This window comes from Microchirus variegatus (assembly GCF_963457635.1).
Source record: "Microchirus variegatus genome assembly, chromosome: 14".
Taxonomy (NCBI): domain Eukaryota; kingdom Metazoa; phylum Chordata; class Actinopteri; order Pleuronectiformes; family Soleidae; genus Microchirus; species Microchirus variegatus.
The window spans coordinates 24,911,313-24,937,041 of record NC_139815.1 but is presented as its reverse complement, the minus strand read 5'-3'; the positions used below and the strand labels follow the sequence as shown (position 1 = coordinate 24,937,041).

The 25,729-nt window shown below is 40.1% G+C and overlaps 1 protein-coding gene across 1 annotated transcript; it reads left to right on the top strand.

Annotated features, from left to right (window-relative positions):
- Positions 1–4,118: 4,118 nt before the first annotated feature.
- Positions 4,119–25,729, top strand: rufy2 (RUN and FYVE domain containing 2; the record flags this gene model as incomplete). Its single annotated transcript, XM_083901062.1, has 19 exons — positions 4,119–4,247; positions 6,957–7,130; positions 7,258–7,375; positions 9,661–9,762; positions 9,854–9,977; positions 10,834–10,898; positions 10,989–11,054; positions 11,510–11,579; positions 11,776–11,877; positions 13,120–13,236; positions 13,349–13,441; positions 15,552–15,626; positions 15,733–15,830; positions 21,452–21,571; positions 23,321–23,450; positions 23,540–23,634; positions 24,594–24,642; positions 24,739–24,819; positions 25,586–25,729. The coding sequence occupies exons 2-19, from the start codon at positions 6,971–6,973 to the stop codon at positions 25,727–25,729; spliced, it is 1,809 nt and encodes a 602-aa protein (XP_083757188.1). The 5' UTR covers positions 4,119–4,247; positions 6,957–6,970.

Below are 25,729 nucleotides of genomic sequence, written 5' to 3'. Positions count from 1 at the left end.
ATGAAGACGACTGGTCCTGATCACGTCAGTCTTTATGTCAGAAAATGTCCAACGTTCAAATATCTCTCAAATACCTCCTTAAATTCTGTTATTAGTAAATTTCATGAAACAATATTTGTGTGTTCATTCACATGCCTACACCAAATGAATGTGTGTAAGGGCGCCCCCTTCCTGTTGTGTTTTTTACTCCATCATCTCACTGAATTTACACCCACTGAAGCCACCTCCCTCCTCTCCATCTCCTCTCTTTGCTGTGTTACTCCCTAACCCCTCCCCCTGTCTTTTCTCTCTCTCTTCCTGCTCTCTTGTTATTGGATGCTGTGTGGGGTGATGGTTGTGGTTTCTGCTGGTGATGTCTCCACAGTGTGTACCGGCTTTTTTTTTTTTTTTTTGCCTCAGAACTGCAGAAGTGCATGATGAAGTAGCAGCACAGACAGATGGATAGATGGATGGATAGATGACAGAGAGAGAGACATATGTTACCATCTGATGTGTTTATCACTGGACATCTGTGAGACATCTTCATCTCTGCTGCCTGTAGCTGCTACTGGACCGGACACTTATCAATCTCATCTTGGCTCATTTTCAAACATGATTAGCAGAGCTGAAACATAGAAACCAGATCTCACAGACTTGGACTATGAATTGCTGACTGCAAACTGCAAAATCAAGAATCTTTACTCTGTTTCCTGCTGATGGTGAGTTGCAACAACTGCATAACAACTGCATGATGATGGAACACAGACGGGGACGATGGTGTGATTGTGTGCACTGCATGTGTTGTGGTATCATCCACTGACTTTGATTTATTAAAAAGTTTTCATAATAAATGTCTTATCACAGCAACACTCCCCTTCCAAGCGTTGCTGCAGAATGAGAGGCTGGCTACTACAATGAAACAGCATCACGCCCTTATTGGTGGGAATGGGGGTTTGCATAGTGAATGCTGGTTTGTCGCTCCAGCTGTCTGTCACGAGAAGAGAGCGTGCACCTTCAGGGACCGAGACAGACGGTCATGTGACATAAACACAACCACCACCCTGGAAGTGGTGTTTGGTGTTTGTTAAGGTGTGGTTCAGAGATGATGGGAGAGGAGACGGGAGTTGAGAGACGAGGCGGAGCAGAGATCAAGAAATGATGCAGAGAGAAAAGCCTGAGAAAGCTGTTTTATTCAATGACTTTTCATTCGAAATGGATACGGTTTCAGCTGCATGTACACGAATCAGAACACATGCACAATTGTTATGATTACTGGTTAGTATAACCTTTATTTTAGCAGGAAATCGTCATTGACAATACAAAAGACATTAAATAAAATATCAATTAAATATGTATCTATCTTTTCTATGTGTACTACAGAGATTCCAGTCAAATCTGCAGAGTAATACTTTCATGAAGAAGCGCACGGGTAAATGTGTGAGGGCTCTTCACCAAGTGTAACAAATAAGCCAGAGAGGACGGGGGAAAACAGGCAGAAAAAGAGGAAACGGCTACTTAGTAAATTCAGTGAGAGGATTGTAGAGATCTCTAAGAAAGTGGTCATATGACTCTGGTCAGCCCTAAGCTATTAGAGAGAGAGAGAGAGAGAGAGAGAGAGAGACGATGGCGAAGAGAAGCAGGAAAAGAAAAACAAAAGAGGAAATCAGAGGTGAAGCGGTAAACTAAACGGTCAGTGCTACAACAGTTTGTCTCGCTGTGTGATGTTACGTTGTACAGTTGAAATCTGTGGTTGGAGACTTTTTTATTTTTTCAGTCACAACATGGTGAAGTGGAGATCTACTGGTTTCATTTCTCATGAGCTGTCACTCAGGGAAAAAGGGTTAAAATGCCCTCTGGTGGATGTTTGGTGTGTATTGTTGATGACAGTGTGATTTAGGTCTGTAAAAGGAGAAAAAGAAATGATGACCGCCTCCATATCACATTATTTTAAGGAACTGAGTTGAATATGTAGGAAGTGTGACTGTGGTCTGAGACCGGGTTTGCCATGTACATGTACCGGCCATTTTATTAGGTACACAGGACACCTTGTATAACTGCTTTTTCTGCTTCAGGGTTTTAAACACAGTCTTCTTTTTACTTTGCATAATTATTAGTCCCTGCTTGGCAAAGCAAAGCAAGCATCTATTATTATTATTTGAGTCAGTGTTTCCTTTCTGTCATCATCTCAAACCAGTCTGGCCGTTCTCCTCTGATCTCTGGCATCAACAATGCATTTTTGCTGCTGCTGCCCACTGGGTATTTTTGCCTATTTTTGGTATATCTCTGTAAAACTCTAGAGATGTTTGCGTGTGAAAATCCTACAAGTCACTTAAATCCTTTTTCTTTCCCATTCATGTCAAACATGTGATCCTGCCTCCTAATAAGCCATGAGGTATGCCAGAAGCACGTGTATTCCCTGAGTTGTTTACTGATAATGAGGACTCGTCATTAATCTCACTGTCTTTTTTTCCTGTCTCCACCGTGTCTTCTGTTCCAGACAGTCACTGTCCGGCACATCCAGACACGGCGGCTAAACCAGAACAAACTGGAACTCATAATATTAGTCCACCACGGCCTAGCAGGCAGGGTCACTTTGGCTTGAACCCTATCACATCACATCGCATCAGAGCAAAATCCCAAACGGGAGCAGCACACCCGGGGACTATTTGATCTGCTGACCTCTCTAAAAGCAGTGCAGTGGACAGAGGAGAGTGTCAACAGTCATGTACTCCCCTCAGAGTCTCCACCGCTGGGGAATCACTCACAGTGAGAGCATGGAGAGGTTAGCCTACAGCCAAGGTGAGTGACAAATTACTATTTAAATGAATAACCCTGATCTTAAAAATGTCTTATGGTGATATGATGGTGTGCTTACAAACCAGTTTGAAGTGCTTGTAAATCAGGCTTGGTGCAAAGAGTCGTCATAAGGGCTTGTTTGCGTTTCGCCGGTTGTTTGAGCTTTTATGCATCTATAAAAAATATTAAGAACATTAAAATTGCTGGCAGAGATACGTAGGCCTGTACTGTGACTACTCCCCTGCTCTTCTACTTGTATGTTTATGTTTATGTTTTATATGCGATTATAAACAATAAGTAGGTGAAATGGTATTTATGGCAGTATGTACAGATTGAAACAGAAAATAAACAGGTTATGGATTGACATGAGTATAAATAAATATGGCAGTATATGTATATAATATGGTGGTATGTACACATTTGAAAACGATGTAAATAGGTTATAGGTATATAAATGGTTTATTCTAAGCCTAAGGGAACTAAATTATTGGGGGGAAAAAACACACACACAAAAAACAATTAGACTCTAAATTTAATACATTACCATTTTTATTCGGCTTTTCTGAGGTAATTCCATGGGGGAAAAAAACAACCCACAATTTTGTTTCTAAAAGCTCAACCTGGGCGGTGCTGTTCTGACTTCCAGCAGCAGGGGGCAGCACATCCACAACACAGCCGCCTACGATCATGACGTAGTGCTTGCCTTTTGTGTGTCTCGTGAACCGTAGACACCGCCCCTCCTTCCCACCCTCCCTCCGGGGGGAACAGCAGACTGTCGGTTTGGTCTAACTGCCCGTAAACACATCGTAACCACACAATGAACCGAAACGGCGAAGTCACCGAGCCCCGGGTTCCGTCGCCGCCGCTAACGTTGACCATGTAAACCGACGACTACGTCCGTGGCTCTCGAGCGGTTCGGCGGTGGATATTTTTTGACCCAGTATCTGGACCTGTCAACGCCGTGGCCGCCGCTTTCACTGGGCTGTTTTCGTGCCGACGTTTTCCATAATGGTCTCCGGCTGAGCGGTGTGTACCGAAGGTAGTAGCCCGTTAACGGCGAACAAAAAGCCCCGGTGTGTGTGTTTTTTTTCGCACGGACCCCCTCGCTAAGCTACGGACATTTCAGGGGAACGTGAACATGGCATCGGCCGCCGAGCACGACCTGGCTCTGTCTGAGGCGGACAGCAGCAAAGAGAAGACTCAGGTGTTTGGAATACTGAGGTTGCAGGAGGAGAAGTGTGGAGCTGGAGACAAAGCTAACAGTGGCAGCACAATGAGAGGAGCAGCAGCAGCAGGAGGAGCAGGAGGAGGAGGAGGAGGAGGCGGCGGCGGCGGAGGTGTTGACGGCCGGTGGCAGGCTCCTATCTTCGCTTTGGCCAGGAAAGCATCCGAAACCATTTCAGGGAGCATTCACGTCCTGCCCAAAGTGTCCGAGCACAGGGCGTCTCTGCCCGGGGAGTGGACCGTCCAAGGTAGTGTGTCTGTCACCTCTTTGCAGGGGCGAAGCTAGACATTCAGGGCCCCATGGAGTATAATAATAATAGGCCCCAAAATGACACCATTATCGATACTGATACTGATATCAGTCTTGCTGATCTACAGTATGGTTTTGATATGGCGTAAACAGTAGATCTGCTTGTGTGTAACAGGGCTGAACAAATAATTAACATTTGACCGAAATCGCAATACTTTTTCAAGCCACAATGTGTCAGAATATAATTTTAGATGAATTACTTTCTTGATCTGTACACTAGAGCTGCAACTAACGATTATTTTTGTAATCGATTCATCTGTCGATTATTTTCTCGATTAATCGATGAATCGCTTGGTCCATAAAATGTCACAAAATGTTAAAAAACGTTGATCAGTGTTCGTCGAACCTGGAAATGACGATGTTCTTGAATGTCTTGTTTTGTTCACAAACCAAAATGATTCAGTTTTAATGATTTCTTTGTTATGTGGAGCAAAGAAACAAAGAAAATATTCACATTTAAGAAGCTAAAACAATCAGAAATCTTGTTTTAATCATGAAAAAAGCTTCAAACCGATTATCGATTATCAAAATAGTTGCCGATTAATTTAGTAATCGATTAATAATCGATTCATCGATTAATCGTTTCAGCTCTACTGTACACATCTTATTCTATGGACTGAAATGAACGTCTTTGTTCCTCAGAGATCTGCACAAACGTCATTTTTATCGTGAATCATATTCCATTCATTCCTGGTAAAAAATAAATAATCACAATTAGATATTTATTCAGAATCGTACAGCATTAATGTGTAGGCTGGATGACACAAACGGCGACATCATACTTGTGTGACCCAGTGTGGCCCACTAGTAAATTCTACGAATAAAGAAGACGACAGAACATATCCATGGGTCCACACTCCACTGCATTGTTCGATAAAAATGAAATACAAAATACCTAGAACCAGCACAGGATGGTCTGTCTGGGAAAAAGGGATCATCCAATATGAGAACTAGAAATGTGGGCCTGATGAAAGACAATACTAGGACCCCTGATCGTGTTACTGATTATTGATACCAATACTTCAATCAATTAAAGCTGTTCCTTTGATACTTAACTATAGCTGTGTTTCCACCAAGCAGTACAGTGCCAAGGAGTTTGCAGCAGTCAACAAAAGATCTGCTTGCAGTTCCGATTGCATCTGCCTCTGTAGCTTCCTACCATCTTACCATATGTATAATTAATACCAGTTATTATACGAGCAGCACATGCTTTCATTTTCGCTCTGGGCATGTTAAGGACATTGTGATGTGGGTGTAGGGGGATCCCTCGTTAATGATAACCGGTCTAATGACGTCTATTGTTGTCGTTTCTAATCCTCCAACCTGTTCATTCCTAACCAAATGTTCAGGAACAATCAGTCAGTTAATCTCGCTCAGTTACAGGAATAGTGGAAGTACAGTACAGTACTTCTGCATATCTGACATTACTTCACTTCTGTCTGTGCGTGGCCTATTGATTTATCGCAGATTATCTCTGCTGTCATTCTGTGATAGTGCATCCTCGTCATTTCCATGTTTGGGGAAACACCGATCGACATTTTCTGATATTTTATGGTCGAAACGATTACTCGATTAATTGACAATTGAAAGATTATACAATTGGGAACATCATTGTTAGCTTTAGCCCTACTTCATTCAATAAATCAATTCCGCACCACTGCTTGTATACTGGGTATACAAGCAGACTGTAGCTTGACTTGGCTCTGTATGGAAACAGTGTCTCTGACTGTGTTGCTTGCTGTGCTGTTAGCTTTGTGTGTTTTATGACCTAGTTTATGATTTTGCTGCCTGTAGCATATGCAGAAGCTTCCATGTGCATATGCCAGTTTATTAATGTAGAAGTCTTTGTGTCACTGAAAATGAAACGTCTTTATTTTTCAAACGGTTTAATATAGACATGACAGTCACGTCAGCATTGATTTGTAATGAAGCATTTATCCTTTCTTTTCTCTCTAAGTCCCAGGGCATCTGGACATACTGCTGATTTTTCACCACCTGAACTCACCCGAATTCTTTTATTGTGCTGATACACAAATGTAATCACATTGAATCTTAAAATGTGGGTGTCACACGAGGATGTTACAGGTTGCTTCTGGGCCTTGCTGCCCTAGGACACCCAGTCATGAACTTCCTGGAGAAGTAATGTGTTTATTTGAGAGCTTCCCTCAGGGCAGACTGCCATTACAAGGAAACTCAGCAGTGTTTCAATATTGTTCTGTCCCTTTCTTGTGTTTGGCTAAACATTAACTCAAAGCTCCACTTGAAGAACATATAAAAACCTTACCTTCGCTACAGGAAATGACTCTCTTCGGTCCTGGAATATGTCTATAATGGAGATGTTAAAGGGAGTGAACAACCTTGAACTAACAGGGTAGCTGTCTCAAACCCAATGTGTCCACTTTTTTTGTTTCTGTCAGGCACAGATTTTCAGCTCAACAAAGAAGATGTTAGAAAAATGTTGTTTCTGATTTTGTGTTGATCTCTCCCCCCAAATAGAAACATGAAAAACAACATTAAATAAATATGAAGTCCATGTATCAATAATAACGATGATGATCAATGATTATGATCTCTCTTTGAAACCAGACGTGACTCGTTTCCAATACATTCTCATTGTGTTGTTTATGTTCTGTTTTTGTTCTGAAAGCTCTGCGAGACCCCATGGCCATGGAACGAGCCAACCTGCTGAACATGGCCAAGCTGAGCATTAAAGGCCTGATTGAGTCGGCTCTGAGCTTCGGACGCACGCTGGACTCGGACTACCCGCCCCTCCAGCAGTTTTTTGTTGTCATGGAGCACTGTCTCAAACACGGTCTCAGAGGTAAGGAGGAGACGGCGAGCCTGAAATGGTACCAGGTGTGTTTGTGGCTGTTGTGTCCACGCTCCAAGCAGCAGAACCGTGTGTGTCTGTGCCTCCCTGACTCTCCTCTTCTTTTTCTTTTCTCCAGTAAAGAAGTCATTTCTGGGTTTTAACAAATCTCTGTGGGGTCCTCTGGAGCTGGTGGAGAAACTGTGTCCCGAAGCAGCAGAGATCTCAGCATCTGTCCGTGACTTGCCTGGACTGAAGTAAGTAAACGTGTGTTTGTACACATCTGTTCTCACATGCTACAGCCTGGTGGAGAAACATGAGCCGAAACACCCACGCACACTCTCGCATGCATGAGTTATACGAGAACACCAGGTGTAGTTACTTTCACTTCACCTTTCCCTTTCCCACACATCTTGTTTCGACTTTTTTTTGCTCTTAGTAGGAACAGACATTTTCCTCAAATGTGATCGGTCAGGTCGGGGTTTAAACTCAGTTTGAAGTCAGTTGTTAATACTCTGATAATATATTTTAAAATCACGATCAGTAATATCAGTGATCAGGTTCACCCGCAACACTGTATTTACCACAAGTTGTAACTTGTACAGTGACACCACCCGTTGGTTTATAAACTGCCGATTGAAACCTTGATTTTGCAATTGAGCCAGTGCCATTTTGTCATGGATCAGTGGCAGAGTGGGACGATTGTCAACCAGAACGTTTAGACTGGGTTCAATCCCTGGCTCCGCTAGTCTACATGCCGATGTGTCCCTGGGAAAGACACTTAAGCCCATATTGGTCTTGATGGATGTGTGAATGTTTCAATGGTTAAAATGTAGTGTCAAAAAATGAAACTTGAAAACCTCCATATTAACATTCACTATTGCCATATTTAGATGAGGAAGAATTGTGGGGGGCGTAACTTTTTGAAAACACACTACTTCATTTAAATTTAAAAAAAAAAACAAGAAAAAAAAAACGTAAACACATAAATTCTGCTCTGGATATTCCCTTTAATCCAAGTTACCCTGTTGTTTTCACAGAAAACAGAAGTTTGAAAACTCTGCAGTTGCCTTTTAGTCTGGACAGGCAGAATCTGAGGCTGGCTTTACACGACAACGCTCCCGGGTGAAACCGACATAATATTTTATCAGATGTGCCTTTCGTTTAGACGGCGACGGCGTTTTTGGGGCTTAAAAATGCAAAAAAAAAAAATGAACCCACCCTTCAGAGTGGAAATCTTAAAAACGCTCCGCTGTCACGTTCCCGTCTAAAGAGTTGAAAACGCAAAAGTGCGCTCTGAGCTGCGGGCTATCCTCCCGTACGTGTTGAGGTCTAATCCATGTGCAGTACAGACAAACGACAAACATGTCTGATTATATCCATCAGTCAAGTTAGCTTAGCTGCTCTGATACCTATCCAGGAGTCATTTCAGCAATTAAGCCGAGTTAATGTTTTGGTTTTTCGACTGTGGACTACTTTGCGCTACTAGAGAGAAGTCGAAGGAAATTTCAACGCATGCGCGCGCTCCTGGTGTTGTTGTATGGCATTGCTTCACAGTGCCACCTAGCCATCTGGCAGGCATACTACATCAGATTTCACACACTTTAGCGTCACCGCGTGCATGCAGATTTCCACCTAAAGACGCTCGTCCAAACGCAAAATAAAAAGTGGGAACGCAACGCCACTTTTTTGCGGTTTGTGTTCAGATCGTTGTTGTGTAAAGCTAGCCTGAGGCCTTAGAATATGATGATGCAGTAACCCACATTCGCCTGTGAATCAAATGCTTTGTTAACACTTAATTTACGTTGTTTTGTCGTACTACTTCTAAACGAGAGCAAACAACTGCAGAGGACAAAGCATTTTCTCACACTCTTTCACGTGGCTTCTATATCAAGCTTTGCTTCCTCACTTGGTCACACTTGTCACCTAGAGTTTCCAGACACAAATCAAGTGAGTAATATTTAGTTCACATCAAATTCAAAGCAAAATGGGGAACAGTTGTGCTGCTTTAGAGGGTGGAACAGACTACGTTTCCTTTGGTGCTGCTGAGTCAGACCAACAGATGAGAAGCAGGTCAGCATTTCTGCAGCAATGAGTATGAACCAAATGAAAGGTTACCTTACTCCTGTTTGCTGCAGGAGAATGTATACTTTACCCGTGCCTGCAGTGTTTCATTAGCATAATGTTATGGAATAATAATAATAACAACATAGCTGTAGTCAATTCCATGACAATGAGACAAGTGGTAGTTGCGGCAGGGAGTAAAGGTGAAAAGTCTTAAACGGAATAAATTTGCTTGCAGCTTTACTAAAACAAGTCCCTTTGTTGCAATAAATATGGCAAGACATTGTTTTAAATATAATGATGTTTTTATGTTCCCATCTCACAATGCTCACAGATTTAAAATATAGACAGAAACAAAATGAAAAGAAAGGAAAAAAAACAGAATCCCCCACCCCACCCCCCCATGTCTCACTATCAACACTCCAGATTCTCTGAAAAAACACAACTTAGTTATTGGTGTTATTGGTGTGTTGTCTAGGACACCTTTAGGCAGAGCCAGGGCCTGGTTGCGTCTCGCGCTCATGCAGAAACGACTGGCCGACTATCTGCGACTTCTCATCACCAGGAAAGACCTCCTCAGGTACGCATACGCGCATGATAATTAAATGTAGAGACGTAAACCTTGGTTACAGAAACAGTGCAAGAGGATCTTGTGTCTCTTCTGTCCACAGTGACTTCTATGAGAACTCGGCACTGATGCTGGAGGAGGAGGGAGCGGTGATCGTGGGCCTGCTGGTGGGCCTGAACGTCATCGATGCTAACCTGTGTGTCAAAGGAGAGGACCTGGACTCTCAGGTAAATACTCTTTGAAACCATATATAAGACCATTTGTCTAAAAACTAAGACATTATTAGAGCTGCAACTAACGATTATTTTCACGATTAAACACGTAAAATGTCAGAAAATGCTAAAAAAAAACATTGATCAGTGTTTGTCAAACCTGAAAATGATGATGTTCTCGAATGTCTCGTTTTGTCCACAAACCAAAATGATTAAGTTTTTAATGATTTCTTTGTTATATGGAGCAAAAAAATGAAGAAACATTCATATTTAAGAAGCTGAAACAATCAGAAATCTTAAGCTTCAAACCGATTATCAAAATAATTGATGTTTAATTTGGTAATTGATTAATAGATACATTTTTTCAGTTCTAGACATTATAATAATATGGACGTGCTATTGCGATGTACAGAATATACAGCTACTACTGCATGTGTGTATCTAATTCAAAATCAACTCTATGAGGTGAGCGAATACTTCATAGTGAGTATATGCATATTAATTGTATTTAAGAGCATTCATGTGTGAAATTGAGCTTTTTAGGTTTGTTTTACTGCATGTAATGTTTTATTTAATGCTGAATGTATATACTATCCCAGTTATTCATCTCTGCATGGTGTTGTTTGATGTTTATTTGTTTAGCTACTTTTATGACCCTTTAAATTGCCTTTTGCGGACAAATAAAGCGATTTGAATTTAATTTAAATTGTAAATGTGTGCAGCCAAGTCTTCAGAAGACCGACTTTTGTTTTGTGGCTAACGGCTCGAAACCTTATCAGTGGTCGTGCAAACTCTGCCTCTCAGTTCATGCTACCTCCTTCGCGTGATGATTTCAACACGGCTTTGTTTTTGTTTTTTTTCTTTTTTAAAGGTTGGCGTAATCGATTTCTCCATGTACCTGAAAAACGACATAGACGATTACAGGAGTGAAGAGAGGTATGATCTGTCAGTGTCTGCCCACTTTATTTGCTACACTGTGTGTTTGATTCAAGAAGTCTTATTTTATGCATGTTTCCATGGAAACAGGAACAGCCAGATATCATCCATCTTGGACCAGAAGAACTATGTAGAGGAACTGAATCGACAGCTCAAGTGAGAGATTTTGTTTCAATAAGAATAAAAAAAGATCTGTCTGAAAGAATCTTGAATATAGTGCTTTATTTCTACCTTTTTACTTCTATCTAAAGTAAATATATGTACATATGTGAGAGTTGAAAAAGCTGATCACAGTCCACTAAGTTCAGCTTTGAACTGCTCTAGTTGTTTCAGTTTCATCACAGATCTTCTTTCAAAGTTTCCACGTCTCACAAAACTCAACCTTGATTTGCTGTCCATGCCTTCTTTTTCCCCCTCCTTGACAACGTTCAGCTCTGACTTAATCTTATACATAACATCTGTCACGGCTGTATGTAATAATTGCAGGAATGTTAATGACACTTCAGCCGATTCCAAAACTACTATAACCCCGGCACGATAAACTGGGTGAGACTGCAAATGATCAGAGAATTGATTCTGTTTTCCCTGTTTTTGTTTATTTGTTCATCCAGCTCCTCAGTTCATGGTCTCCAGGGAAGAGTTGACAATTTGGAAAAGTCCAACTCCAAACTCATAGAGGAGGTGAGATTTGGCTTTTTATATATCTGTGCAGGAGAGTGAATATGACAAGATAATCTTATAAAAGCTGCAGTCATAAAAATCTACACTGTTTTGTCCCAGTTATTTTTGAAAATGCCATACATCTTTATTTCCAATACATTTTTTTGTTGTCTGTCTAATTTTCTGTCATTGTTTGTTTCTATATGTGTTTGTGCAGTTAGCCATAGCCAAGAACAACATCATTAAACTGCAGGAAGAGAACCAGCAGCTGAGGAGTGAAAACAGCCTCATTCTCCTGAAAGCACAACAACATTTAGAGGTATACAGTCACTCACACACACACACACATGTACGCCTCATAATTAAAACCACAATGTACAAAGTAGGGGTGGGAATCTCTTGGCACCTCACGATTCGATTCGATTCGATTATGATTCAGAGGTCAACGATTCGATTCTAAACCGATTATCGATGCATCTGGATGCAACAATTTTTTACTTTAATACTTTGCTACTCATTTAAAAGTAAGATAAAGCAACATAAATATGAAAGTGGTAATGCCCCCACATCTGCCTCATCTGGTGCAGACAAATGGCCCTTTTATTTCTGCGCACCGCCCCTGCGCTGTTCTCTTCTCCCTCTCCTGCGCCGTTTGTCGCTCCTCTGCGTCTCCACGCGCTCATTTCATAACTAAAGCAGACTGGATCATTTCTCTACGTGTTTTATCCCCACATAAAAATAATGATCTTTATGACTAGGCTGGAGTACAGTCGCGATAAAGTGCAGACTCTGAAGAGCAGGGCGCACTTTTCATCGTTTTCACTCCGTGGTCTTAATCTTTGTGAAAGAAGACGCTTTAACGCTGCAATTACGGGAATAACGGATGAATCAGATGAGCTGATGTCTTTAGTTAACTGCTCAAAGAGAGAGAATGTTCTCTGCTGTGAAGTGAATGTCGCAGGGAGTTGATAATCTGTGCCGCACGCAGCCAAGTTTCACTTTTGCGCAGAGTCTTTCCAGCGTTTAACAGGTGCTGTTCCACAGTGTTGTAGCTGTGCGTCGACCGCCGAATTATGGGTGCATCCCTAAATATAACATCTTTATTGACAAGAACGATGTCACCATAATAATGACGGACTTGATAGTGTGACTTGGGTTTCAATCGGCACCTGGACAAGCGTGCGCTGCGCGGATTACATGGGGGAACGTGCGCTCTTGTTCCCTGGTATAGACAAAGCCGAGGTGTATCAAAAAAATCTATTTTAAATAAATAAATAAATAAACAAGCAACACAAAGCCTGGAGGGGGGGCAGGTAATGCCTGGCTGCAGAGCCAGGCTTATAATACACTGGGGGAAACCCTGGCTCTGCAGCGAGCGAAGCGAACAGAATGTTGCAGCAGGCGAAGTAATTTAATTTTTTAAAATTCCGATTATTAACTTATCCGCATCGATTCGGAATCGTTCTAGAGAGAATCACGATGCATCGAAGAATCGATTATTTTTCACACCCCTAGTACAAAGTGTTAAATAAAGCTATTGATGTGTTTTTTACCCCCCCAGGTAACCCAGGGCGATGTATCATTGGAGAGAGACACGTACAAACAATCTCGTCAGGGTTTGGACGAGATGTACAACGAGGCTCGGAGACAGCTGAAAGAGGAGTGTCAACTCAGACAGGTCACACTCTTAACTGCTTGTGTGTAACAAAAAAAAAAAGTTTTGTGTCATACATGCGGACTGTGTAATGACTGACTGTGTGTATTTTGGCACTTTTTTTTTTTTTTTTAAGGATGTGGAGAATGAGCTGGTGGTCCAGGTGTCAATGAAACAGGAAATGGAGCTGGCCATGAAACTTCTGGAGAAGGATATTCATGAAAAACAGGTCAACATACATTTACTCTTTATTTCTGTGTCCATGGGCGACTAGCAGTGATAAAATAACAGTGCATGATTCAAATACATACATAAAGATTGAATCAGTCATTTCATAAACGACATTTTATCGTTTGCCTGTAGCACTCAGCCCTACCCCTTCATTGTATGTGTGTAGCAGTAGGGTGTTTAACACATGTCTACTCTGCTTACTCAGGGGTGGACATGGGTCATTGAAAGTTAAGTTGATATTAAAGCCCAATTTATACTCCTGCGTAAAGTGCTCTGCGTAGGCTATGCAGAGTCCTCTGCGTCGACGCCGAACCTGTTGTAGAGTCTCTGCGTCGTCTCCGGCTGCACGAAATATTTTTTAAGTGTCCGTCACTCCGTCAAGGGACAACGGAGAAGGCAAGAGCTGCAATTGGTCCTCAGGACAGGCCGAGCGAAGCTGCTCTGTGCCGGCTCACAGTGAGCACCGAGCGTCCACAGAGGCGGAGCTGATCCCCGCCGACTTCGTCGCTGCCGAACTATAAATACGTCATATCTTAACACACACACAGCACATGTTTAGACTCTAAATGGCAAATTTCTCGCCTCAAATTATCTTAAAACTGCGTTCCGGGACACAGAAAAGTGACAAACGGCCGCTGTTTCAACAACAACAGTCTTTCTCCCTCGGACGCCATTGCTCACTGTAGCCAAAAGCCCAACAACCTTGCGCAGCGACCCCTACTGATCGGGCGGGAAATTGCAGCGCCTATCCGTCACCACGACGCAGAAGTATAAAGGCTCGAGTGGTCTACGTGGTGACGCAGACAGATAACGCATTACGCAGTCGGAGAAGTATAATGTGGCCTTTAGGTAAATGTCAGATGCCCTCTTTATTGCTTGACGTACGTAGATTAGAGTCTAATTACAATCGTTGCTGTGGACACTGTCCACTGTCTCTCTTCGCCGTTGACGCAAGATTCTATGCAGAACAATGAGCGAGTAACGTTAAGCAAGAGAGAGGAAATTAAGTGATGACTGGGAAAATACATTCTCTGGCTCAACATATAAAATTACAAAGACTGACTTGCTCTTATAAGTTGCCCTCCGACCTTATGCCGTCAGCACATTCTGTCCTTGAATTGGAAGAAATTGGTCCTGGAAAGTCCTTAAAGTGTTCGTAGGGGTAGATTTCAAGCACTATCCCTTCTATCTCAGGTCCGAGTGGCATTTTTAAGGACGACGATCCTGTTTCTCTTCACTGTTGTTGGACTACAACTGATGATAACAAGCCCTTTGGGGCTTAGACTAAAAATACAGCACCAGCCTGTACTCGGTCACACGGAGCAGTAATGAGTCAGTCTTGTGCCCGTCGCTGTGGCAGCGATGCCATCGTCAGGCCTCTCACCACCAACCTGAGATCTCTGCAACATAAACACCACCAGCTGACATTTGTAGTGAAGCTGTGACATACCGTTACAGCCTCAGTGGCTTCATTATCAGCAGTATTTTTGCATGTTAAGATACCCTGTTCATTTCTGAGTTAACACACTTATTTTCACTGTGTCATTGTGTTAAATATTTTCTCTTTTATCAGTGGTGGTGGATGTGATGGTGGTGTGAGCGCCATCTTTATTTACAGTGCACGTCAGTTGGGCATGTTGGTTTGTTATATTTAAAGCTCGAGCATTTGTTTGGTCTATAAAATGTCAGAAAATGTTGGAAAATATCGATTGTTAATTCCCCAACCTGTTCTCAGATGTCCTGTTTTGTCCACAAATAAAAAATGTTTCAATGTTAATTAAACCTGAAAATATTCACATTTAAGAAGCTGGAAAATCAAGAAGCTTGTTTTAATGATTAAAAATAATAAATAAAAATTTTAAAGCGATAAAATTAAAGGCTCTGTAAATCAGGAATACATTTAGTTTATTATAAGGCTACAATAGGATATACATACATTGACATATATATTAAACAAACAAATGGGTAATATATTCAGTTTTTACCAATAAACCCTCCTAAATGTTACAACTGATCGTCAAAGCTGCCAAAGTAATTATCTATAAAGATGAGAAGGAGATGAACATAAAGACAAATGATTTATGACTAAACCCTCTTTGGTTCAACAGGACACACTAATCGGCCTGAGACATCAACTGGACGAGGTCAAAGCCATCAACGTAGAAATGTACCAGAAGATGCATGTACGGTAACAAACACACTCACTGTAAGATGCTGCCTGTGAGATTTAAAAAAAAAAAACACACACATTGTAATCGTTTCTTATGACAGACGTATCTCATTTCTCAGTCGTCTGATGAGGAGATGAAGAAGAAGAACGATATGATCAGTCGCCTGGAGGAGAAGACCAATCAGATCAATGCCACCATGAAGCAGCTGGAGCAAAGGTGAGATACACTTTATATATCTGTTAAGACACAAGACACAATAATTGAAAGTTAACCCCACGTGTGTCCTCAGCACGTCCTCACATCTGAATCATGCTTTCTATTCGGTTTCTGTATTAAATTAACTTGAAAGTACCTGGAAAGCTGACACAAAATAATCAGTAAATTAAAATTTAGGACGTTTTTTTATCTCTTGAGATTGAGTTTCCTGCCAATCTGGGTTTCTCTTTGGATAAGTGGAAATCTAAGTTGTTTCGTATCAGGCTCTTTTACTGTGATCTGCAAATTAAGTGAAACCCTCACTGACTGAAGTCAAATTAGTTTGTTTTTTTGCTTGACAATGCCGCATAGTGTCTGTCATTCTTTTTTTGAGGTTTATTGTAGTAGATGACAGTTCAAACAACATGCCCAGTCTTGAGAGAATGGGCTTTGTTTGAGCTTCTTAAGGGTTTTATGTGGGTGTTCGTAGTTGAGGAGTTGTTCTGTTAAGATTGACATAAATATAGAAACATTACCAAAATGTGTACTTAGTCTTTGTCAGGATCTCCTTCATTACGATCCTCAATCATGTTTGCTTTGATCATTTTCAGATCTTTTTGTGCAGCTAAGTTCTCTCAGTCTGTTTAAACGCATCCAGTCTACATCAGTCATTAGATCTGCTGGTTCTGTGATACCTTATGATCCCTCCTCACTCCACTGTCCATCCCTCCTCTTCCTCCTCTTCCTCCTCTTCCTCCGCCTCTTCTTCTCCCATTGGTTTAAATCTGTTCCATCCTATTTGTGATTGGTTGTGAATGTTTTTTTCGCTGCTCTGAAAGCTATTGTAGGATGGTAGTGCACAAACCCTGGTTACTACTGGTTATTTTCTTGAGTCTTAATTAAGCTAAATATATTCTGAACACACACTCGATGAGAAACACCTCTCCCACTTCAAAATCAAGTATTGATTTTTGTTGTTGATGTCACTCTGTGTACGTTGTACCTGAAGTTTTTGTCTGCTGTAGTTGTTTTCATTTCTATGACCACATTACCTTTTCTCTGCTTCTCCTTCACTCATCACTCTCAACTTAAGAGAAAAGTCTCATCACAGAGGGAGCCTGGCTGTCTATGATCAGATGCTGGTCTTTTTTTACTGCATTTCATTCACACTTCCTGCTGTGCTTGATGTTTAAAGTCACTTCGAGTGTTTAGTGTGACCGCGGCCGGGGGTCGTTACTGATGTATTGACATCCTTTCTTCCTTCTTTCCTTTTCCTCCTCCTTCTTGCCTCCCTTCTGTTTGCCTCTTTTACATCATTCATCCATTTTGCACCTTTTGAATCCTCCATGTTTGGTTTATTTTCCTGATTTTTTTTTTATTTGTCCCTGCTCCGCTGTGCAGTGATAAGGACCTGCTAAGTCAGACCAGAACGCTTGCTATGTCATTTGTTAAGTGTGCCAGCGCAGACACGGAGCACCAGTACAAACTAGTGAAGGACATCTCCTTCTGAGGACACCCGTGATTGTTCAGTGACGACTTGGACTTAAAAGGGACACTGTTTTGTTTAGGGTTTTTTTTTTTTTGTTTTTTTTTGCAAATAATAATAATTTAGATGGTTTTCTGGTGGAAATGCAGCTGCAGAATCAGACGTAACTAGGAATGTGTTGTTTTCGTCCTTTACTTCCTGAAACACGATGATCGTGAACGTCGGCGGAGCGCTGCGATTTGTAGAGACTGTCGTGATCTGTAGTTAGATTGCAGTCGTACGACCTAATCAATTATCTCGCCTTTTCTTACTTGAAGCTGCGGTAGGCGGGATTGCTAGAAAAATAGATGATTGTTCGGTTTGACATTTCAACCCCAATTCATTTAATATTCCACCAGAGATAATCTCTGAAATGCTCTGCAGATACTGACAAGCATTTATTGTCTGTCTCACCTTTAGACTCCTTAGTCATATAAGTGCAGTCGTTTGTTAGAACAGCCAATAAGAGGCTCCCTTTCTTTATTTCTTTCTTTCTTTCTTTCTTTCTGAGCTCGTCATGGGCCAGTTTTTCCCCAAGGCTATAAACAGAGTTGGATAAGTCTGGTTTTCACTAGGATCTCTTGATCACATTATGCTCAAATGTTATACGAGATTGGAGAGCACAAACCTCTGCTCAAAGGCCTCTCCGTTTCCCACAGTGTCAACACACTCTCCCTAATTAATATTTGTTTAAAAAGAAATCCTGAATCTGAATCAGTGTCTGCATCACAACCAAACTCGTATAATTTCCTTCTCCAGAATATTCCGTCCTAATCTGTCCTTTAGGTTTTGAGTTACGGACGCGGTCGCAGACAAACATCGACAAAAACATAAGCTCCTATGTGTAGGAATTAACACTTTGAGTCTAATTAAAGGCTGTGTGTTAGTCGGCAACAGAACTGCCTGAAGATGACCTCAGTTGTACTGTACAAACTAATTTAGAGAAACATTTGAATTTAATCATAAGACTTTATTAACTCACTCACATGCTCACACACACATACATAACTTATACTCGTAAGGTATATCGCTAACAGAACGATAATTGTATCGGCTCTTAATTGTACATTTAAGAGTCTCAGTTTGTTGTCGCTGTTCACTTTCAAGTTAGAATGAATTTAGCGAGCTGCTTATATGTGGAGTCACTGTAGCGTTTACAGTAGAGACTGGCCTGTTCTGCACAGACCCCCTCGTCTGACCTGCGTCTGACTGGCTGCGATGAACCCTGAAATAAGTGGGGTTTTTATCGCATTCTTGACTTGTGCGTTACAAAAACACTCAGAAAATGTGTTTTCAATTGTGAGGCAGGTGGAAAAGTTGCATATGGATTTAAAGGCAAATGCACATTGTGTTCAACAGAGAACAGAATCTGCAAAATAAAGGATGATTTCACTTTTGCTTCCACATTTCGCTGCACTGATGCAACGACAGAAATAAGAGCAGGTATGATTGGGAAAATCACAACATTCCTAGTACAATATTACAATAAAAGACAGAAGCATTGACGGCTACTCTCGCTCTTTGTTCACATCACTCTCTCGAAGGACTGGGTCAGGATTTGCAGATTTTTCTCCCAAAATTTTTATTCAAATGTAGTCATTTAGAGTATGTGTTAAATAACACGCATCAAATACAGTTGCAAGTAATTTCTTACCATTTTACCTATTCAAAATTAAAATAGGTTTCAGGTCTTTTTTCATGATTTATATTGGGATTTGAGTCGCGATTGTGTGCCATTTTTAAAAAGTAAATAAAAACTTAGAAAACATTGATTATAACATTACAACAGTTGCACTTTCTTATGCTTTTACCGTGAAACTGAATTTGGAATTTTGAGCCACGTTCCGCTTATCTCAATGAACTTGTCGCTCAGAACAAAATATCAGCAGTAAATGTGCAATTTCTTTGACGAATATTTCGGAAATATGGTAAAAAAAAAGAATTGTGATAGATCGATGGAAACTAGGTCACTGTATGTACCGTAGATTTCAGGCACCGTCGCTCTTTTGTCGTCACTGTTGTGTGACATTTAAAACTCACTACACTACAGTCTCAGAGGATTAATACAGTAAACTGTATCTTTTTAAAGGACACAGTGTAGTGTTTTTTTTTTTTTTTTTCTTTGTTTCCTCTGAAGATTCACCTAAACTGAAGAGGTTGAGTCTGATTTTAAAGACACTCGGAGGTTTTCACGTGCTTAGTTTCTGCAGAACAGAAAGCTGAGAGTCACTGAGATGAACTGTTGCTACTAAACTCTAAGACCCGGAAGCTTCTGGATGTGATGTTGTGTCTTGTTTTGGCGTATTTACTGACTTTTGTGATAGTATCAGGAGGTAATCGATCGACTTATTCTAACTCTACATTCTGCAAAAGTTCTGCAACTCACTTTGTAAAACAATAAAAACTCACAACTTCTGTCTTTTACCACCATGACAAATAAAGTTAGACGTTTTTGAAAATGTCTGTGTTTTTTAGTTTTTGGCATCTTTACATTAGCCCAGTTTTTCAATAATCAATCATGTAATTATGCAGATATGAAATAACAGTTTTAGCTTCTTATTCTTCTACTTGTTCTGTTTTTCTTTTCAGTATGCACAGTCTTTTTTTATGGTCAATGCCAGAAATCAGTGCAGCCGATGGCTGATAATTTATCCTGATTTTTTTGTGGTCCATATATTTAGCCGGTTTTAATTTTTTTCTCCATCTGATAAAATAAAACAGTTTAATGATAAAAAAATAATGCAAAGAAATACCTTCACTAGCCAGTTTTTGAACAACACAAACAGTCTTTAATTTTATGTCTGCACTGCAGTGCAATTATATACAGAATTTTCAATAAAAATAATGTATAAAGTCAATATGAAATACTTGAAACAGATCCTCAAAAAACAAAGAAAAGTAAAGTAACTTGGCAGCATTTATCGAGTTTCTGAAGAAAAAAAAATGTTTATTATATATATTTGTAATATTACATCATATTTAGTCAATTATCAGCCATTTCTGCTCAGTGTGTGTTGTCTCTTATCAACTACAGTGGATTAGAAATGTTTTCCCTTTAAATATTTCATAGTAAGTTGAACAATTCCAGCCTGATTTAAACACACTGTAGTAAATGATGTTCATCTTCTGTTCCTTTACTTAAAAGGATAAAAAAAGACAATAATAATAATTTTAAATGTTTAAATCAAGGTAACGTCCAGGTATGCTATACAATGGCAATATAAGAAGATGTAGAAGCTGGACTGTGTAAGATTTGAATGTTACCTGGGATATCGTTCCAGGACACAGTTGCTCACAATCTATGAATTTTCTCTTCTTTTTTTTTTACAGCCATTTTTGTTTTGTATTTTATTATCTATCATTTATTTTATTTTTTTCCAGTTGGTGATGATGATGATAATGATGATGATGATGTGTGTTGGAGAGATTTCTGTTACCAAGGCTTTGGGATCAGGGATGAGTTAAGCTGGAAGTTTTTGTTGAGGACAGATCAGTACAGATATGAACTGCAGGGGGCGTCATCTCAGATTCTGTCTGACTAAGGACCCTGATTATCCACGGTTGAGTGATGGCGAGTCACTCACTGTGGAGACGACCTTTAACGGCGCACAGTGTCTTATCTGTCCCGCTTTTAGCGTGAAACTTAGTGTGACTCTATAAAGGAAAGTTGGTTATGTGAATTCATAGGTAAATTGAAACGAGATGGTCAAATATAAGAATTTCTTTCCGCCACAGTGTCTTCCAGATTTGCGACTTTTGCATGGAAGTGTTCCAATACGTGATTTGACAGTCTCCGCTTGCTGATCCGCAGATTCTCTGACGCTCTAGTTAGTTTTCTTACTTTCTCGTCCTTGTTTGTTTATGGCCTGTCTTTATTTTGGACTCATCATCCCTTTGTGTTCTTTTAATTGAAACCCTCATACTTCACCTCTCATTGCCTGCTGGTTTTGAAACTTCACTCTGATGTTGTAATAATAGTGCAAATTACAACACCATCCTTCTTCATTCACCCCTTCAGCCTTCACTCCTTCACCCTTCCCCCCCTCGCTCCCCTCACCTTCTTCTCCAGTTTTTTCTCTCCTTGGTCCTGAGTTTGTCCCTGGTTATAATGGTGCAGATTACAGGAGGCAGAGAGGCACCGCACCTCGGCCGAGGAGGGAACCAGACGCTTCAAGCTGGACTTTGCCAACAAGGCCGACAGCCTGCAGCGGCAGATCGAGCACAAAGAGAAACAACTGTAAGAACCAAAATCATGGTCACACACACACACATTCTTGTACTTGCTGCATACTGAGGACTGGGTTGCTGACAAAGTGAGGACCAGCATTTCCACTTTATAAATCAACACAATTACAAATATCTACTTCATGAATGACATCTATATAGAACTACTGGTTGCAGTACCATAAAATGTCTACAGGTGGAGCCCCAGAGCAAAAAGGGCTGGAAAACTTTTCCGATTTTTTTTAATTTTTGGTCCAAAATTTTACAAAAACATCATACTTATACTATGTCGACCATAATTTAAAAAAAAAATTTGACCAAAAATTTTTGGTCCAAAATTTGACAAAAACGTCATACTATGCTATGTCGTCCAAAATTTAAAAAAATCTTTGACAAAAAAATGTTTTGGTCCAAAATTTGACAAAAACGTCATACTATGCTGTCGTCCAAAATTTGAAAAAAAAAATTGACCCAAAGTTTTTGGTCCAAAATTTGACAAAAACGTCATACTATACGCTGTTGTCCAAAATTTGAAAAAAAAAATGACCCAACATTTTTGGTCCAAAATTTTACAAAAACATCATACTTATACTATGTCGACCAAAATTTTTAAAAAAAATTAGACCAAAATTTTTTGGTCCTAAATAGGACAAAAACGTCATACTTTACTATGTCGTCCAAAATTTGAAAAAAAAATTTGACCCAAAATTTTTGGTCAATAATTTGACAAAAACGTCATACTATACGCTGTTGTCCAAAATTTGAAAAAAAAAATGACCCAACATTTTTGGTCCAAAATTTTACAAAAACATCATACTTATACTATGTCGACCAAAATTAAAAAAAAAAATTAGACCAAAATTTTTTGGTCCTAAATAGGACAAAAACGTCATACTTTACTATGTCGTCCAAAATTTGAAAAAAAAATTTGACCAAAAATTTTTGGTCAATAATTTGACAAAAACGTCATACTATACACTGTTGTCCAAACATTTTTTTTATTTTTTTTGACAAATTGAGTATAACATGTTATAGCAACCTAAGGAAGTGATTTCAATGAAAACAAAGTGAGGACCCGCCAAAATGTCCTCACTCTGTAAAAATTACCTCACTTTGTTGGTTAAAAACCCTCATTGGTCCTCAGTACGCTGTAAGTACAAGAACACACACACACACACAGCTTCACCCAACATATGTACAACTATTACTATAATTACTGTATTTTATGAATCCTTTGAAGGACCGACATGAAACATCCACATTTGAACAGAAGTTTTTTTTTTATATAGTTTCTCTTGATTTTGCTTAAAAAGCAAAATAAACATTTAATACAAATATAGACATTATGAATTCAGAAATTCTGGACATAATTGCGTTACTTGAGTCGACAAAAAGTGAAAGAAAGTCATCCTATTGTGATATAATCACTGAAGCTTATGCTGTTTATCTCACTGTTGTTATTATTAGCTATAGTTTTATTGTATTTTTTACTTGATATGTCTGGTATAAAGTGAACTGAATTAAATTGTGCTTTAATGCTTTATTAAACATTAACCTTGTTTATGTATTTATAGATGGCATTTATCAGAACACGGTTACACAATAAAAATAGACTGAAATAATGAAAGAACAAAATAAAACAGTTGAAAAATGAACAAAGAGGGATTTTTCTAATCCCAGAACAGAACCCAGCCTCTATAGTGCTCTGCACTGTTTTTGTTCCTCATCCTCACTCGTGTTTGTGATTGTTTTGCTCCTGCAGGCAGCAGCTGGAGACGGACCTGAAGATAGAGAGGGAGTGGAGACAAACTTTACAAAATGATCTGGACAGAGAGAGAGAGACGGTGTCTCAGCTCAGCACAGAAGCGCTGCAGATCAACGGACTTAAAAAAGTACGACGACACAGAAACGAGACAAAAATGTGATGCATGTTTTCTCTTATTTAGGTTTAATAATGTTTTTTTGTTTTGTTTTTTCTCAGGAGTTCCATCGTCTCCAGGAAGAAAACTTTCAGCTGAAGACTATCTGTGAAGACCAAGAACAAGCTCTGGAGGAACTGGGCTCCAAACTCAGCGAGTACGTTCACTATGTTCCCTGTGTTATTTATTTAACCTTTATTTAACCAGATAAAAGACCCATTGAGATCAAGATCTCTTTCACAAGGGAGACCTGACCAAGAAAGGCAGCAGCACACATCAAAAGTTAAATAAGAAGCAGGAAATGCAACATTTACAAAACAAAACATTGAAATATAAAATTGCAACTAGATAAACATAAAGTGCAGTTGTGATCACAGTAACAATTTAAGAACATAGACACTGTTCAAAGGATTTCTGTTGTCTGTCTTTTAAGATGGAGCGGAAAGCTCCTAATGAAATAAAAGCCGGCATTTTAAGTTCAGTTTGGAGAGTATTCCAAGCAGCAGGGGCAGAGAAACTGAAAGCTTTTTTCCCATCTCGGTCCGAACACGTGGAGCAGACGAGTGCAAAATGTCATTTGAACGCAAGGCGTAGTGGCTTCTGGTTCTCTGAAGAAAAGTGCTTAAATAAGCAGGGACCGAGCCAAGAAGAGCCTTATAGACCAGAGTCATCCAGTGTGTGTCGCGTCTTACAGACAGGGAAGACATGGAAGCATTAGCATACAGTTCACAGTGATGGGTGAGGCGACTACAGCCAGTGATGAACCTCAGAGCACAATGATAGACTGGTGTCAAAGACTGTAGACAGCTGTTAGAGGCACACATGTACACAACATCGCCATATTCAAGTAGTGGTAAGAACGTTGCAGATATCAGGAGCTTCCTGGACCTGAGGGAGAAACAAGACTTGTTTCTATAAAAGAAGCCGAGCTTGACCCTTAATTTAGAAACCAGATTTCTAACATGCTCTAGGTGGGTTTAAATGACAGTTTAGAGACAGAAGAGTGGCTCCATGTCCAAAGTATGAGATCTGTTAAGCTCGATTCAAGGTTAAAAGTTGTGATCCACCTCGTTTTTGGTAAATCAGTATGACCTTTTTGTTGTTTTTTGTCATCAGGTCCAAACTTAAGATTGCAGACATCAAAGAAGCCAACAAAGCTCTTCAGGTGAAGCAGCAGCATCGTCACTGAGATCAGGTTTCATTGGAAGAACTTCACTTATATACTTACGGTGTGCTGTTGTTGTTGTTGTTGTTGTTTCAGGGGGGACAGGTTTGGCTGAAGGACAAGGACGCCAGCCAATGCAAACTCTGTGAGAAGGAGTTTTCCATCTCCAGAAGAAAGGCGAGTTTTACACATCCGTATATTTCCTTTTTGAAAATGCAGTATCAATATCACCATCTAATCTTTAAATCTTGAAAACTTGCCAAGCTTTGTGGTGATTAGTTACCGTTATAAAATATTTTACTGAATTATGTATCTTAAATGAAGGAATTTGAATCATATTGGATTTTACATGTTTTTCTTTTACATTGTCCGATTCAGTGATTTTGAGTAACACATCAGCTCTGTTCCGAGTCACAAAGACACTCATAAATGATCTGGAGCGTCCTTACTTAAGTTGTTCTCTCCAGGCTTTTTGCAGATTTAAACGTCAACAGTTTAAAGTCTCAGCTGTAGCCGGAGATATTTCCATTTTTGGTTAAACCCTCCATGAATATGACACCAGATAATGACAATTTATTCTAATGTTCTAGAATGTCTGTTCTTACAAAACACAGTTTTGGCCTTAAAACTCTATCTGAGGTACAGAGGCAGAAACATTCTCTCAGGAGTTGAACTGAATTTAGGAATTGAGGAATTTAGCTTCAACTAACCAGTGCGAGTAAGTGTGAGTGCGTCAGTCATCACAATAACCACCGTAAATGATGTATGTTGATGTTTATAATACACGCTACACATGGTTTTGTCATGAGATGACTAACCAAGCAAAATTCTAACTCATTTAAAAGGACAACTCATAAATAAAGATATAATTATAACATAATTAACAGTACATTTTCCCTCAAACAACAGCTCGTTCATTGTCGACTGTGTGTTTTGTCTGCAGCACCACTGTAGAAACTGCGGCGAGATTTTCTGTAACGGTTGCTCCGACAACGAGCTCCCTCTGCCCGCGTCGCCGAAACCAGTCCGAGTGTGCGACACGTGCCACGCCCTCCTCCTCCAGCGATGCTCGTCCAATCCGACGTGA